A 17556-nucleotide genomic window follows, 5' to 3' on the forward strand; every position below is an offset into this window, starting at 1 on the left:
TGCAGTCATCCACTCACATGCTGACTTAGATACAGAACACAAATGAAGGACAGTAATATGCTGCTTCCAGAAAAGTATTTAAATTCAGTAGAAAGCAGCCATGTGATGCATTAGTTTAATGTACTGTTCTCATTTCTGCACTGTTCTCATTTCTGCTGGGAAAAGATTTCTATGTTGGCACAGGGCTCCACTGAAATTGAGTGAACTCAACATGGCATCTATTAAGAGACAAGGTATTTCTTCTGTTCTGGTTTGATTCTATTTGAAAGTAAATGATTTCCACTGTGAAAAAAAAAACAACACCCAAACAACAAAAACACCAACAAAACCCCCTAAATAGGCACAACAACTAACTAGAGCAAATACATAGAACAATGTGGGGTATCTGGAAGAAAAGGTTGGGACTGTGGTGGCCCAAGTTCTGCAGATCAGGTAAAGAGGTGGAAAACTCACCTAGAACATCATTCTAGCTAATACTTCTTTCTAGGTAATACTACTAAATGAGACATACCTCATTGTAAGACATGTCATGGGGGAGATGAGAACTCATGAGGGAAAATCATATCTAGTGTTTGCAGTCCTCCAGTATATGCTCTCAGGGACATTTCCAGCCAAGTCACAGGAAAGCTTGCTGCTGCTAGGTTCCTACCTGCCTGGAAGGACAGCAATGCATTGAAGCAAGGTAACGTCGCTTTGTGTTGGCACAAACCAGAAGGCACAGGGTATAGCCCAGACTCTCCAGCCCACCCAGAGAGCCTAGGAATCACAGCTAGGCAAAAAGAAGGTAATGAAACAGAAATAGCAACTGCCTGATGGCAACAGTGAGCTCTCGCCCTACAGCTTTCCCTTCTGTCATGTTCCTCCTTCCCTAAGCGCAGTCTCAGGAACGGATTCTCTCTGGCTGTTCACAGTGCTGTTGGATCTCCTCGGCAAGGTCAAGACACCGCAAAATTCGCCACTTCTCAGCAGCCAGCTCCTCCTTGGATACCTGGCCCAGCAGTTTTTTGGCAAAAAGGTTCTGATCCTGCATGAAAAGGCCCACAGCAGACCTCGGGGCTTGAGGGAAGTTCTCCAGGCAACCACTTGTGAAACAGAAGTTGATTTTCTTTTCACGTCTCATCCCTGGTCCCCTTTCTTCAATCCAAGTCAGAGGTCTAGTGTGGAGGAACAAAGAAAGAGTATTTATGAAGAAACAGAGTCAACAGTTCTAGTTCTAGTTGCAGAAAATGCCCTAATAAATGCACCATTTCAATCACTGCATATTCAGGTAACATTTTCTGACCAACGTGCCTAGTCACTGCAGAGATGAATACCAGGTAACAGTCTTAACTCTGCCACTGCTTCATGCCATGACTTTCAGCACACCACCTGAGCTCTCTCTACAGCTTTGATGTCCCTCTGCACAAAGTGAAGCCAGCAATGTCTAGCCATCTCACAGCGATGAGGGAAATTTAATCTGCTTGTTTGTGGACTTGGATGAAAAGTGCAGCTAAACATCCAAATATTTTGTGAGTGATCCAATCACAGCTAAATTCACAAGGCCCTCAGTGTCCAGTTATTCCTCCTGCAAGAATAAATTTAGGTGAACCAGCTGCTTCCATGCAAGCTGAACGCCACCCCTTTACAATGAGCTCAACAGATGGCAAGTTCACCCATGCACACACTAGCATCCACACTCTCCAAGCTTTTCAAATACTTTTCTTTCTCTTCTCTGGGAGCACCAAGTTGATCCTAGAGATTACACCACAAAATGTCAATTTTACCTGTTTCAGCTACATTGACTCTCAAGCAGGTCTTAATCAAAGTCAATCTCAAGTCAACGTGAGACACAGTCCGCAGGCCAAGCACTGGTGGTGTTGGCTATTGACTGGCATAGCTCACAGGTCCTTGCAATTTCCTCCCCAACTTCCTAGTTTGACTGAGGAGAGAGGAACCATGGCACATGCTCCATCATTTCAGGGGACTTAAACTGCAAACGCATACAGAGGCTTTGAGGAATGGTCCTCAACACAAGCCACAGCCACGATCCTCCCTTCCTGCTCTTTTGTCAACTGCCCAAAACATGCCATTACCTTTCTGCAGCTCATTCATCAGCACTCACTACTGCCTGTGTTTACAGGATGCACGTTATTTTTCTTATTTGGTTATTGATGGCCCTTCCACAGTCCTTTATGACCCATTTTAGTCTGCCACTCACAAATTATGAGGGCATCAATAGCATGGAAGAATTAACTCTGTCTTCAAGTAGTGCCCATTAAACCCTCAGTATCATCAGATCTAAAAAGAAAGTCCTTGTCAATCTACCCTGAATGCTTTCTGCAGAGCGCTCAGCTTAATGATTCAGCACCTCATCTTTTATGCTTTAGGATCCAGTTTTTACATTCACATCATTGTATCAATTATTCTTCACAAATTAAGCATGGCCAGATGAACCTGACTGGATAGAATAACACAGCTGGAGAAAAAAAAGACTATATCACAGCTTGCAAAGTGCACAGGGAAAAATCCTCAGAGGATAATAAATGGAAAGACATCTCGTGTTTCAGGAAGTCTCAAGGCTACGTGTCATTGCAGGCCAGAAGGGTGCTTGAGGACCATATCACTCGGCGTTTTCTATGTCCTCATCCTCCTTCCCCGAGGAGCTGGACGTTGACCTCAGTCAGAGACAGGCTGTTGAGCAAGCTGGGTTTTGCTCCAACTCAACAGAGCCAGCTCTATGTTCTTACGATAGCAAACAGCTACAGAGGGTTCAGGCCACTGTTATTCAAAGCTGCTTTATCTCAGGTAGACAGGTATGAAGAAACCACTGGGCACAAAGATCTCCACCATGATATGATCCAAAACAGGCAGTGTCAAAGCCTCCCTGGGATGACCTAGTGCACACACACAGCAGTGATCAGGCTCAAGCGTATGCTCCTTCTGCTCTAGCTTGGGGAAGCCACTGAACCAAAAGCACAATCATGCAGAGAGGGCAGAATTTAATCAAAGTGATTAAAATGACTGATTTAGATCAGTGGGCAGGAAAATGCTGGGTTTAGAAATAGATCCATCTTCTTCTGCAATCAGATTTTTAGTTATTTTCCCAAAGACAGGTCCACTTTACTTGATTGGTAACCAGAACTTATTAATTTTTTAGTTAACAACAACTTCAACACTAAAATTAATCCCTCTTCTGCCATAAAAATACGCATGCTGCAAGTCTCACATGATTTAAGCAACTTTGTAGCTCAAGAAACAGGTTTGTATTTTATGTCAGAAAACTGTGACGGGCTGCTGCTTTTCAAAAAATAACTTCCCCATGTTCATTAAAGATTTGTACGAAGTATAATGGAGCAAGTTAGTTATTTAAAAATGTTATAGAATCATAGAATAATTAGGGTTGGAAAGGACCTTAAGATCATCAAGTTCCAACCCCCCTGCCGTGGGCAGGGACACCTTACGCTAAATCTTATCACCCAAGGCCTCGTCCAACCTGGTCTTGAACACTGCCAGGGATGGAGCATTCACAACCTCCCTGGGCAACCCATTCCAGTGCCTCACCACCCTAACAGGAAAGAATTTCCTCCTTATATCCAATCTAAACTTCCCTTGTTTAAGTTTTAACCCGTTACCCCTTGTCCTGTCACTACAGTCCCTAATGAAGAGTCCGTCCCCAGCATCCCTATAGGCCCCCTTCAGATACTGGAAGGCTGCTATGAGGTCTATGTTACTTAGAAGAAACAAATCCAGCATTTTTGGAAACTGAATAAAGCCACATAAAGTATGTTGGACAGTTAAAGACAACAAAGAAAGTTTAACCAAACAGTAACAAACCACTTTTACACTAACTTCTTAAAAGCAAGCACCATCTGCAGTGAAGAAACCATCCTGACTTACTGTGGTTTTTCTGTCTTTCCGGATTGCTGACTGGTAGAGCTCTCTTAGCTATATTTTACTCAGTGATTGGAAGAGGCTTTCTGCTCTTCTGATTCTCTTGTTTCCTCAAATAATGAGTGGCTCTAGTTGGACTCAATAAACCAAAATGGGGCAAGCAATCTTTGTACTTGCAGAAGAATTAGCTGGTTTCATGCCTGAAAGAATTCTGGGTCCACTCAGCTTAATATTTTATGTAGCAACATCTGCAGAAAGCAGTTATTATATGCTTTTTTATGGATGTTCAATTTGAAGCTATTTGATTAGACTTTGTAAGCTTAGATCTCAATAAAAACATCATTTCAAATGCTTATTGTCAGATTATGTGTTCAGAAAATGTTTAAAAGAAATTAAGACATTTTCCTTTTCACTCTTTGAGAATGTCAATAATTTTTATTTACCATGCAATCAAAAGGAGCTACCTTACCTTGGATGGGAATTAGACAATTAGACCCTACCCCTAGTTAACATTAAAAGAGACATTGCCCAAATCATTCTCTCTCCAGCTCGCACTAAAAATTCATTTCTGACATTCACTGAATCCAAGCTCCATAATCGTGGGACGGGAACTGCAGTCCCAAACCAGCCATGCTGTCAGTGGAGGTTTGGCTTTTCCTGGATTGCTCAATGTTTTATCACAGAGAGGCTGTCAGCTCAACTCTCTTGGAAACAGAACAGAGGCAGAGGTCATCTCTCAGATAGCTGGGTGTCAGGCGTTAACACGCACCTCCAAAATCCACCCGGAGACAGATGAGCAGCCAGCGCGGGCTCTGCAGCAGAGGCAGGCTATAGCCTTTGCACAAATCCCTGCTTAACAAGCAGAACACAGGCTCCTGCATTCTGCACCTGCTGTATTTTCCAAGGTAAAAAATAGGCTGAATTAACCTGATTTCTCAGGGTTAGTGCATTCGTGCCTTTCGAAAACGGACGAGAGAGCTCTGAGGGAAGGTGCTGACCTGTCCCATCCTTCAGCACCATAACGGTTGGGCAAATTAGAGCTGTAACACCACCACCGTTACTGCTGGGCCATAACTTCATTCGATAGAGAGTGGGCCAAATTCTCTACTGCTGTAACTCCATTGACGTCAATGGGGGAAGGTCAGCAGGAAATATGGCCCTGCCACAGAACAGAATACAGGAACGCTATGTAACTTTCCAGCCAGCGTAAATTATCCCACAGGCATAAAGCTGACTGCCCCCGAGGTCATTAAAACGCTCATGGTGACAAAACACACACTGACCCATACCAACAGTAGTGGGTATCAGTGTAGAGTGGTAGAGAGCAGGAAAAAAACAGTACTGTAGAAATAGGTTTGTATCTAGCAAATATTTATGTCAGCTAAGGACTACTAGGAGACGGGACAGCCAGGGAAATGTTTAAACCACCCGCTAGTTCCACCTGCTGGAATTAGTTCAAATCTCACTCTATAGATCTTTGCAGCTACTTCAATTACTGGCAAGTTGCTAGGAGGGTAAACAGAGCTTTTATACGGAGTTCTGTCCTCTCAGAACTGCGTTTTCAAAGGCATTGGAAATGATGTTTTCTTTAAAAAGAGAGGAAGATTGGTAAGACAAGATGCAAATCCCACAATAAACTGCAGTGGGCTTTGTAGGACTGGCTGGTAAAATGTTTAATTAGACCCGTGGTGAAACCAACAGTTCAGGTGAGCCCTGATTATTCACTCCCCTTCAGGTCCTTCAGGTTATTAATTTTTAACTAAAAGCTTTCATAAAATTCCTAAAGAAGCAAGCATTAAGTTTGGTGGATTTTCTTTTTTGTTGTTGTGGTTGCTTCTTTTTGGGGTGGGTTTGTTGCTTTGGGGGGTTTGTTCTTTGTTTTGAGTTTTTTTGTTGTTTTAAGTGTTCTAGCAGTGTATGTGCAGTACAAAGGGTACTTTATTACACAGACAGGCCAGAACATTTTCCCATATGGTCTTATTTTCCCTTGCTCTCCTTAGTCTTCTCCTATGACTTTTCTCATATGCCTATGAAGAGGTCATCTCTCTCAAAGGCACAGCATGCTATATGGAAAAACAGGAAAGCAGGAGCGAAGGGAACGGAATAAACTGTTCCGTCACCATTCCTACTTCCTAGGAAATGTATAGACCTTGGGTAACTTCTCTGTACATTTTCATGTCCGACGATTACCCAGTTGCACCTATAGCATGCAGTAAACTGCCATCGTAAGTAACTTCAACCTATCTGAGGGACATGACTTTCAGGCAGATGGCCCAGAATGACAAAACCTGGGAGTTTCCAGTGAAACACTACACCACCAGACTTCAGATCAAGTTCAGTACTCAATCCACAGTATAAAACACTGGTGACTTACTTCATGGTCACATAGTATTTAAAAATACACTATTTTGTAGCATTAAAAATATACTATTTGATAACAAGGCTATTGTTATCAGATAAAAGGAAGGTCAAACATTATTATAAAATGCATCATCAAAAGAGTTTTCTGCAAGAAAGTCATAGTGCAATGGCTGGAAAAAATGGCAAGTAATCCTGGCTGCTGGATTCTCACCCATGCAACGAAAGACAAAAAAAGAAGAAAAGCAAAAAGACAACAAAGGGAAACAGATTGTTGTCCTACTCAGGAAGTATCGAGGAAACTTCAGTACCGCAGATTAGGCATTAGGCAAAAGCAAACCTGGCGTGTTGGCATGTCAGTAGTTTATTATACCTCTGCTCAAAATGTATAATTTTCAATTAACTTCCAGCTAGTACTACCTACGAGCACAGCATTACAGTGCTATAAGTTAAGTATCACAAGCAGTGCACCACCTTTTCAAACAGCTGGAGTTTTTCAGCCTTTAAAGAAACATTAGCTTTACAGCTAGAATGTCTGATGCCCGACTTTCAGGCCTGTTTGTCTTGTACACTTCTATGCCGATATCTACCCATTCCATTTCCACAGGCGGAAGAGAGGATGCAGATCTCCTGCAGATGACACCTGAGGAGTCTGCCATGCCCATTTACTTACTTCTTGTTTGCTGTCTGAAAGTGAACAGTCATTCTGGAATAATTCTTATCCTTCTGCTTTTCTCTGGTGGCAGAGGTAACAGTGAGGTCTCCAAAGAGGTCAATCAGCCAAGTCAGTCGGGCAATTCCACTGAAAGCTGGGAATCCTGTTTTGTTTTCATCGAGGACACTACCTGGCAACACAGCAACAGAAAATCTTGAGAAATGGGAAAGAGAATAATGCCCTCTACATAGGAAAGGATGAAGAAACTGCAGTGTTGCAGGCTTAGAGACCAGGGTGTAGAAAGGCCATGAGTGGAGGGACTGAGCAGGAAAGTCAACAAACACGGTCAACCTTGAAATCACTTGGTAAGGTATAAGATAAGGCTGCAAAAAGTACATACACAACAAACCTTTCAGGATACGTTGTAGACAAGAAGTTACATTCAACTGTTGGATTCAACAAGGGAATAAAATAGGGAGAAAACAACAGCTTGAAAGCCTCTCCCAACTCTTCCAGGGGCAAACACCAGTAGTGAAAACAAAGTCCCCAGTAGAAATTGGGACACATTCTCTTCTCTGAGACAAATATGAATGAGAAATGGTGGTCACTACCACCAACGTACAGAAGGGGTGAGGAAGTATCCTCTCCTCCATACAACAAGGCATGGGCTTGCATTCTTCACCAAACAGCAGAAAGAGACTAGCAAAGCAACAGTCCACAGAAGACAACTGTTAAGGCAAAGGTGCAGACAGCTCTGCAATGAATTTCAAAGGTCCAGACAGCTCTGCAATGAATTTCATGGGAATATCCAGAACTGATACCTGTGTCTCTAGTCAGTTATAGGGATTCTCATCTAAAAGGACTGAATGAAGCCTAGAAGGACTGGCGTCCCTGTGGAGCAGTCAAGACAAATCCAGATGGACTTCAATTCCCTCACAGGTACTGACCTGTGAAATGCAATGTTCCCTTCACCAGGTCTTTCCCGGCCACCTCTTTTTTCAGCTGCTTGTACTCTTCAGTCAGAAGTTCAATGTGCTCCACATGAAGTACTTTATCTGCCATTCAGGACAAAACAAGCCATCAAACAAACAAAAAACCCACCAAAAATCAGGACAGACCAAATAAAAGAGTTCTGAATGAATGAAAGGCACGTCTAAGCAATAAAGGCTTCACCAGCCACCCATGGGAACTCACTTATAAATGCTCTCATGCATGGCTGGTAGAAAGATGTCAGAAAGAAAATCAGACAAGGGCCCTGCTCTGAGACATCAATCTGGGTTAAGGATTTTTCAGGAGACAACAAATATAGAGACTACAGGAACAGTAGCCACTATGTTTAACAGAAACTCTGTAATGAAACCCAATACCCAACTAAAGCTGAAACATGAGTCTTCAAAGGAAAAAGCAGATTAATCCTTGGCCTCTTTCCCCTCACATTTCCTTGTTCCACATTTCTTTCCTACTACCCTGTGAGGAAAAAAAATGGAGTAAAACAATTATACCACTGTAACGGTATGTTAAAGATAACCTCCCTCCACTGCAATTAATCGGACTACTTTGGAATAGAGGCTGTCCGATACACACTGGATGTGGCCCTCATTCAGTATGTGTGTTTCTGGAAGGTTTCCAGGAGAGACAATTTAGGCTGCTGACAGTAACTGCTGCTGCTTCAAGAGAAAAGGCATAAATTCTGCTCAATGGGAAGCTATTTGGCGAGCAAGAAGGCAGTTAAGTGGTGATGGCACAAGGAAACAACAGAAATCCTGTACCTCTGGTGTTATAGAACAAAAGTCACAAAGGAGATTTTTAAGAAGTAGTGGTTTAAATAGTGCAGCTTGTCCAAAGGGTTTGAACTGTGCTCCTGCCCCACTGTACTTTTCCTTGCAGCCCCATACATCCCCATTGGTCTCAGCTGAACTGCCAGCTCCTGACCCCTGGCACAGCAGGGATGGGACCACGCACTTTCCAGAAATAAAGAGATTTTGTCTTTCAGACAGGGATGTCTTGCTGGCCTACTATAGCATGAACAGCTGTGTGTGACCAGCACATCACAAATACTAGAAATTAGGGGAGCTGTTTCCAGTTTATTTTCAGGGAGAGAGAACAGCAAAGGGCACAAGTCAAATGGCTACACTAATTAAGTGCTTTACTATCAGTGTGACAGATGTTTCCTTCTCTAACTGCATTCTTAGCATCACAAGCAGAGACCAGTGCTTTTGTGAGGGCAAATGTACCTTACTCTTTGCGATGACATCTGTGTGTTTGTTTTCCCATTACACACAACTTAAATCCCAGATTGACACATCTCTGAGACAAGCATACTCCCTTGTATGTTATGACTAAGAGTAGATTGGAGCCCTGTGAGTCTGATGCCTTTGGCGCTACCCAACAGCTAATACTGCTTACACCCTTGAGAACATATGCATTACCTTTCTGCTCAGCCATCTCACAGAGCTCATGGGCCGCCTTAGCAGACAAAGCCATGGGATACTCAACGAGGACATGTTTCCCAGCTTCTAGAAACATTCTGAAAGGGATACAAGATCAGTCTTTAAAAAGAATATCATCATAATCCTCTCTCCACACTGTGCAAGCTGCTTCTCATTCTCACCGTCAGCCCCCTGCGGAGAAAAGAACAATGCAGAGTAACAGAAACCCACTGCAAGTTTCCTAGCAAGGACTGTGTGTGGCTGCATCACACATTTAAACACAGGGAGAGCTGGCTTTTAATTCTTTTTCCATAGAATCCTCTCACTCACCTAGAGCGAGTCACTAAAACGCCACAGCGTTGAGCACCGCCATTTCTAACTTCCAGACACTTGAGTGGCTGGAGTGGGGCACCAGAGTGCCTTTTGTCTATATAATCTGTGAAGAAAATCTTTGGATCCTGGTTTTAGCTGCCTGTCCACCAAACACAGGCCTAGAGGTATGCAATTTGTATTACCTGGGAAATGAGTGCATCTTAAATCGTACTCTCTTCCAGAGCTTATTGGGTGACCTAGGGAACTCACTATCTTTTGCTTCAGGCTTCTAGTCTGGCAGTCTCTTCTCCAGTGTCCACATCCTCTCCTAAAACAGCTTTCCACAACTCCTCTATGCTTCTAAATTACAGGGGAAAGGGTAGGAAAGAGGGGAAAAAAAACACTTCAAAATACCTGATGGTTTCTTCATGGCTTCTGTTCTCTGTACTGATGAAGGCTGCATGGATCTCTTTGCTTCTTAGAGCATCTTCCAGGCTAATCTGCTTGACCTCATTAATATTGCCAAAGCTTCTCCTGTGTATTTAGCATAAATACAACCAGAGCATAACTGTCACAGTCCATTCTCCCCAAGTGCATATTGTGCAACAGCACATAGAAATTGTTCCCATGGATGGCTGTCTCACTGAGCTCAACCAGGGTAAAACAAAGGCAGCCTGTTATCCAGGAAGATCATGAGCACTTACAGACAGAAGTGGAGTGCACAAAAGAACAAAATAGATGGGCCAGTGCGTAGGTGGTGGTATCAATCCAGAAACTGCCCCGCTATTGAAGCGTAAAGTGCTTTCTGATTAGTTTTGTTGTTCTGGTTTTAGTAAGCATCATTACAAAAGAACCATTTTAAAAGAATGACTAGAAGGAGGATATTGCTCCTATGGGAGAACTTCTCCCCAGCATGCTGGATAACACGGGCCAAAGCACTTGAGTCGACAGGGCCACGTGCAACTACACGTATGGACAAGGAGAGGGACAAAGCAGATGCTTGGCTATGATGGCACACACCCTGTGCCAGAGCTAAGGGAAAGGCCTTGGCCACCACCTTGAGCAATCTCCACCTGAAAATGAAACACATGCAACGCCCCCAAAAGCCTTTTACATCAATAAAGACTGGAGCAGACACCTTGACAGTGTTAGGATAGGTGACAGAGGGCATGAGGGTAGGCCACAAGCCAGACCTGAAAGCAAAGATAAATAATGTTTGCATGTGATTGGAATGCAAAGAGCAAGACAACGTATCCAAGCAAGCTGTCCGTGAACCTGTGAACTGTGCATCTTGACAGCACTGTTTCTCAACAGAAGTAGTGAAAACCCTATCTTGAGTGTTGTTTGAGGCTAGCTGTACCACTAGCAAAGGCATCAAGGAACCAAGAGTCTATTTGGCAGGGAAATAGACTGGATGACCTAATGGGTCCTCTCAGTCTCAAACAAACAACCCTGACTGCATGATTTAAATATAGCTGGAAAAATACATTCACAGTCGGAGATCCATACATGAACAGCTTAACTATTTAAAACCTTGATGTTATGGGGCAGACAGTCTAGCAGGAATGCTCAGAGGGAGGTATATAAATTTCCATGTCTCCAAGCTAGTGAGAAAAACTCTGGCTCTCTAAGAAGCAACTTTACTGTAGGTACTAAATTAAGGGATTTCCTTTAAAGACACTGTAGGTTCAGTACCTGGTCAAAAAGAAAATAATTAGAATTTTATGATGAAGTTGCATTATTAGGAATGTTACAAACTTCTGTTTTTGTAAAACACACCTTTTTTTAAACGCTGTAAAACTTCTTATGTCTTTTAAACATCTCTACAAATGTCATGCAAACAGCTCATTAGAGTGACTATTGTCTGTATCGCTCTGAACCTACAGGACATCTTAGACAGAACTTTTACCACACAGATCCTACAGCATGAACATCTCCCAGCTTTTACTTTAGCAATTTCTGCAAGGTATCTCCCTAAGGTAATCCATTAGTTCCCTCCTGCAAAGCTTTCTGTGCTCATTTCCTAGCTGCCACTCAGAATGACAGGCATATTTGCATACACTTTCCCTGTTCAGACAGCCTTAATTGTAAGAGAAATATAAGACTTCAGATATTAATCCCCTGCCCTCTCAAATAATAGTCCTCCTCATGGAAAGGCATGTGCACCAGAAGAAAGAATCATTACAGTACACATATTAAACATGCTAAGATGACATTTCTAACCTGGACACAAATCCAAAGAGTTTCAGGTGCTCAGAAGGGCTGGAAGGCATCGGATTCATCAAGTCCCGGATTCGTGCTAAGCCAGCGATTCCAACTCCAACCACCACTGTCCCAAACATTTTGTTAATCTGGCCAAAGGGGAAAAAAAAAAAAGCAAGATTTATTGTCTTTTAGTGGGGAGAGAAGCATCTGGGAAGAGAGGAGGGACGATGGCTTACTCTTAAACCCTGCTTTCATACAGCCAAACCTGATTCAGATGTCAGCAACCAGCTAACAGAGATGTGATGCTACAGGCTACTGAGCTCACTTGCATCCCATTGAGATGTGGTCAAGCGGTTCAGACTGTCACAGGGCTGGTCTTGAGACTTGTATTTAACAGCTATGATATCACAGCTCCAGCACAAAGTTCTTCCTTTCTGTGAATAGAAGGCAGACTTCAAAAGTGAGACATTCTGCTATTTATATCAGCATTTCCATGCTGGAAAGGAGCCAAAAAGGTCTACAAACCCAGCAGAGCTTTATATAAACCCTGCTGACTTCCTGAGCGTCTGCAGCACAGCCTGCCCTGGGCTGCCACACCAACATTCATAGTGCACGGCAGCATAGCTGAAATACTTTGGGACAGGAAGCAAAGAGCGTCTTTTCTTCCCCTGGGTAACCACTGGCATGTCCTACAACGTCAAGATGCAACCAACCATCTGATAATTTGGTCAAGATGTCGGCTTGACATTTCCATGCATGAAGAAAGCTCTGCCATCCCTTTAATGACAAGCAGGCATGTCTTCAAGATTTACATCTCCCAGAAGCGCATTCCTGCCACAATTGCATCATAGAGAGGATGAGCCAGGAATTGCACTTGCTGGACCACTGGTAATAAATTCTCCTGTTGGATTTATGACTTGCCACTGATCTGCAGAAGCACTAGGCAACTGCTGTAACCTTTCAAACCTGCACTGTTCCACCACCCTGAGGACTAGCAACACTTTGTACAGTAATTTTAAGATTTAGAGGAAAGCCGTCCTAAAACCAAGCCAAGTCAGCCCCACTGCATTTTTTCCTCCTTCCATCCTACTACAGCATCCCTTCAAACTCTGTTTCTTCTGTTTCAGTGTTCTCCTTCCTGCCACTGCCAATCCCTTCACCTGAGTGAACTCTTTCAATCAGTTCCACTACCTGGCTGCAGCCTTTCAAATCCTCCTAAGACTTAAATGGATAAAAGGACAACCCCACTTCACTCCTCTTTGTGCCTCTTGTCTGACAAGATCACAGCTGTAAGAGACCATTCTGGCAGTGTTAGAGGTTGACAGCTGCTAAGAAATTACATCAACTGACACCGAGAGAAAAGTTCAAAGAAATCACGTCATTTGGATTTTGTTTTATTATGAGCTCCTGCCTATGTAGATATTCCTGTCAGTGTTGAACTCTGCTTTCTTATACATGCCAAAAGGGTACCAGGGTAAAACACACAGCAGCGTGTTTAATATAAAAGAAGTGAGTGATACTGGAAGAGTTTTCCAGGGGGATTACAGTGACATGGCATTACCAAATATCTGAGGTACAACGTGATGGCACGTTATAAAAGAAACTTGTAAAAGCCCTCCTTGTAAAAGAAGGAAGGAGAGATGTATAAGGCTGAGAGCGAGCGAGGGGGAAAAGAGAGCAACATAAGCACACAACCCATTTTCACCTCCATCACAGGCAGAGCCCTGGTCTGGGCTTAACTTTCTCTATGGCCGAAGAGACGAGACTTGAGTGTTGCAGAATTATCTTAGCTGGAAGAAACTCCTTGAGGTCACCCGATTCAAAACCCACTCAGTCACACCAGGGTCACACCAAGTTCTGCCTGACCCCACAGTGACAGATGTGAATCTGGCAACCTCCCAGGGTCCCTGATGCAGCCTTTGACCACCCTCACAGCAAGAACTTCTTAGTATCTACTTCTTAGTAGTAGTAGTGGGATCTAACTTCTTAGTATCTACTCAGAATTCCCTTGATGCTTTTTGCCATTTCAATGCAACAAGCTACACTCTCGCTAATGTAGTCAAGGACAAGGTTAGCCTCTTCTTTGTCAGAAGAGAATGCTGTGGACTGAGGTTCAACTTGTCCACTAGCCTCTGCAGGGCATTTTCTGACTTTCCAGCCAGGCAGTCCTCAACCTGATGCACACGGTTATTTGCCCCTGGAGAAGGGACTCCATGTTTGCCTCTGTTGAATTCAGGATGCTCCTGTCTGCCGTTTCTCCAGCCTCCCCAGGCATCAGTGGTGCATTGACCACTCCCCCATCTTTGATTTTATCCACAGACTTGTCACAGCTGCACTCCATCCTATCGTCCAGGTGGCTAATAAGGACATATAACAGTACTTGCCCTTTTCCAGTCACCAGGACTCTCTCCTGATTGACAACTGGCTTCACAGTGACATCAACCAAGTCCTTCAGCACCCTTGGATGTACCATGTCTGGTGTCAGGGGCTGCTGTACATTCAATTAGCTCAAGAGCTCTATCACTGTCTGCTGCTACTGTGGGTAATGCTAAATTCCTACAGACAACTGTTAGCAGACTCAGAAACCCAGGAAGTCTGAGGACAGACCTTTACTAGTCAAAGCCACAGCAGAAAAAGGCATCGAGTGCCTATAATTTCCTTCACCTTGGCCCCACTGAGCTGCAGGCTCAGATTTACTCAGCCTTCTTTTTGTTCCCAGCGCACCCAGAGAAACTTTTCCTGTGGTTCATTTCAGCTTCAGCTGAGCTTTGCCTTTCCCTGCTCTGTCCCTGCAAAGCTTGGTCACTGTCTCTATGTCCCTCCTGGATAGTCCCTCCCAGTTTGTGCACTTCTTGTGTTTGAGCTCGGTCAGGTCCCTGCCAATCCACACCAGCTTTCTGCTATGCATGGCTCTGCTTGCAGCACACTGGAGTGAGAAACCTGTGCTCTGGGGAGGTTGTCCCTGCAGATCAACCTCAGCCCCTCTGATCCCCAGGGCAGTCTCCCATAGGATCTTGCCAAGCAGAGCCATCAAAAAGCCAGAGAAATGCTTTTCTAAAGTGTATGGTTGTAATTCTTTAGAGTCATAAAGGGTCCCAGTGTGAATCAGGACCAGTTCAGCAGAGGTTTAGAAGCAGTCCAGCTTGGCAGTAACTGATCATGGGCTTACTTCAAGTTCAGAAATTTTCAAGGTTACTGGAGTGTTAAGCTGTTAATGTTCACCTACTGCCTTTAGCAGGACTGGGAGTGGGAGTCACACAGCAGACAGATTCCCCTGAGCCTCCTACAGTCATCTCGTTTCCAAGAACTGCTTGTTTCTCTGGTGATCTGCTGACCTCCTTCTCCAATGAAGTGGAGGATGTGGGGAGCCACCTACCTTCTTGCCATGACCAAAGAACATCTCTCGGCAGATGCTCGTGTTGCTGAACTTCAACATTTTTGCCTCTCCTTTGAGAAAACTTTCCAAGTTTCACCTGATGACCTTCCCAGAAATCACATTTTAAGAGGGGCGAAATGATTTCAACCTAAACCCAATGACTGTTCTGATGCAACATGTTGTCATGGCAACCAGCCATTTGGTCCAGGTCAAGGTTTGCAGGCTAATACGGTATCCACACGGAAAGAGACAGCTGCTAAACGTACGCTACAGAGCCTTTGCTTTTGCACATAGTGAGGAGAAAAATTGCTATGTCTGCATCCCTGCTGCAGCTTTTTATTACCCTCATTTTGCCCACACAACAAATCCTGCAGCTGCTCAGGGAGAAAAGTAAATTAGGTGTTTTTTGGAACCAGGTAAGAGCAGAACAGAGAATACTCATCTGAGAGTCCAGATGAATATATGAAAATTTACTCCTTACTTCAAACCTCTGCATGAGGATAACAGCAACGTTCTCTTTCAAGTAGGAAAATGATGAAGAAAGAAGCCCAAGCTGTAAACTGCTGTGCCTGTCTTCCATGCTTTTTTCTTAAAATCAGTGATATTGGTTAAAGCTTTAACAAAATGATTTCAGAGGTGTTTTTAAGGCTGCTGAACTTTGACTCCTGTCATACTGAAAAAAGAAATGTACAGTAAGTGATATAACAGTGCATCAGCCTGCATCCAAAAGCATTTTTTCCACCTAAGTGGCTGTAGGAAAGTAAAGGGGCTGAGGAGAAGATTGGAAGGGGACATCCTTCATGCTCACAGATTGTGATTGAGGAGTACCTGCCACCACCCAGCATCTACTGGCCTGGCCTGGTTGCATGAAGCTCTGCCAGCCCCACTAAGGGTCCCCTCTGAACTGGGGCATGGTGAGTGCTGGCTGGCGTGGGAGCTCTTTCCCACTGATGGCCAGCACAAAGGGGGTCCTCTTACCCAGGGAGACAAGCCCTGCATGACACAGAAGTAGAGATGAGAAAGGCATCTAGCTGAAGAGGATCATTTATCCTACACTAATACATCATTGTCACATCACCCCTCTGCTCTCTGTTGAGATTTCTGTGACTCTTTGGCTTATTTCCTCCATTGGACGGATCTAGGCTAAAAACCCAAGCAAACAGCTCTATACTCAAATATTCTTGCAAAATTCAGCAGTAAAACAGCAGCAAACCAAGCAATGGAGTATGCCAAAAGGGATCAGTCACCCAGCAAGTGTGTGCCTCCCCAGTACAATCACTATGGGACTTCAGTCCCTACATCTCAAAACCTCTTACCTCACTGAGGTGAGCTTATGGGGAGCAAGGCTTACTTCTGTTGTGTGTACTATCACTTAAGGCCAATGCAGAGGCAAGGTAAAAGGCAGAACTGAAGAATTATCTTCCCGTCAAGAAAATTTGTCATGGCCTTTCTAGACATGACAGGTTGAGAACGGGTACACAGAGAATGTCAGTAAGCCTTGTGCATTGTCCCTGCAGTTTTCAAAGTCTCATTCCCACAGAGATGAATGAGTGACTCACATAGAATCAAAATATTTTGCCATTAATGTCACTTGCAATAGCGTAACACTAATGTGGGAGGCTTTCCTGAAGTGCTCCCAGCCTGGTCTTTTTAATTGTGCCACTTCAAGTGACTACTGCTTCACTGCCACATGTATCTTAAGAGTAGCAGGAACCTTACGGATGAGTACTTAATCTGAAAACACTGCTGTCAAGGTTTGTTCACTTTAGCAAACTCAACAGTTGATCCATTTCATTCCCACAGTGATTTTTCAGCAATTCTCTCTCCAACACCCCCTTCTATACCTGTCACATCTTCGCTTACATTAAATCTATAACTCTACCAAACCTGAGTGCCGACACATCATCATTTCCTTCCTGCTGCTTAAAAATACACCATACAACCCCCACACTCCAGGCAGCCACCTCCCAGTACTCCAAAGAATAAAGGAGAACTCACATGGCTAAGTGCCAGCAAGAGACTGGGATTCTGGGACTGCTACTGGGCAGACTGGGTGTCTGAACCTGAACCTGGCTGCTGGAGGGATTCACCTTGTACTTTACATATATATATATATATATATTCTCACTAGCAGACCTTCAGCCAGAAATGCTGCTGGTGCCATCTGTGTTTCTGTGAGTGCTCTGTCTGTAATCTGTGTGGCTGGCCACATACATGTCTGTATATGTGGTGTATATGTGTGCTCTTTGTGTGTGTGGTGACCGGGTATGTTTTCAGCCTGCTTGGACCGGGGTCCATAGAGCTTTACAGCCGTGCCCCTTTCAGGCTGCGTCAGCCTGATACTTTCCCCT

The 17556-nt window shown here is 43.9% G+C and overlaps 1 protein-coding gene across 9 annotated transcripts in view; it reads right to left on the reverse strand.

Annotated features, from left to right (window-relative positions):
* Positions 1-511: 511 nt before the first annotated feature.
* The window catches only part of BLVRA (biliverdin reductase A), a 43726-nt gene continuing 26681 nt past the window's right edge, over positions 512-17556 (reverse strand). For 6 of the 9 annotated variants that reach the window (XM_057431281.1, XM_057431276.1, XM_057431273.1 and 3 more), the window contains 6 exons: positions 11848-11975; positions 10039-10158; positions 9313-9410; positions 7831-7938; positions 6902-7073; positions 512-1154 (listed from right to left, as the gene is read on the reverse strand). In XM_057431281.1, coding sequence (XP_057287264.1) covers positions 881-1154; positions 6902-7073; positions 7831-7938; positions 9313-9410; positions 10039-10158; positions 11848-11966 — 891 coding nt within the window. In that variant the 5' untranslated portion in view covers positions 11967-11975 and the 3' untranslated portion in view covers positions 512-880. Of the gene's footprint in view, positions 1155-6901; positions 7074-7830; positions 7939-9312; positions 9411-10038; positions 10159-11847; positions 11976-12065; positions 12264-17556 lie in introns of all 9 variants that reach the window. The other 3 variants (XM_057431277.1, XM_057431280.1, XM_057431279.1) reach the window with 3 other exon arrangements.

Source organism: Pezoporus wallicus, unplaced genomic scaffold (assembly GCF_028554395.1).
Source record: "Pezoporus wallicus isolate ANWC-B61680 ecotype Strahan unplaced genomic scaffold, APGP_CSIRO_Pwel_v1 scaffold_11491, whole genome shotgun sequence".
NCBI lineage: Eukaryota > Metazoa > Chordata > Aves > Psittaciformes > Psittacidae > Pezoporus > Pezoporus wallicus.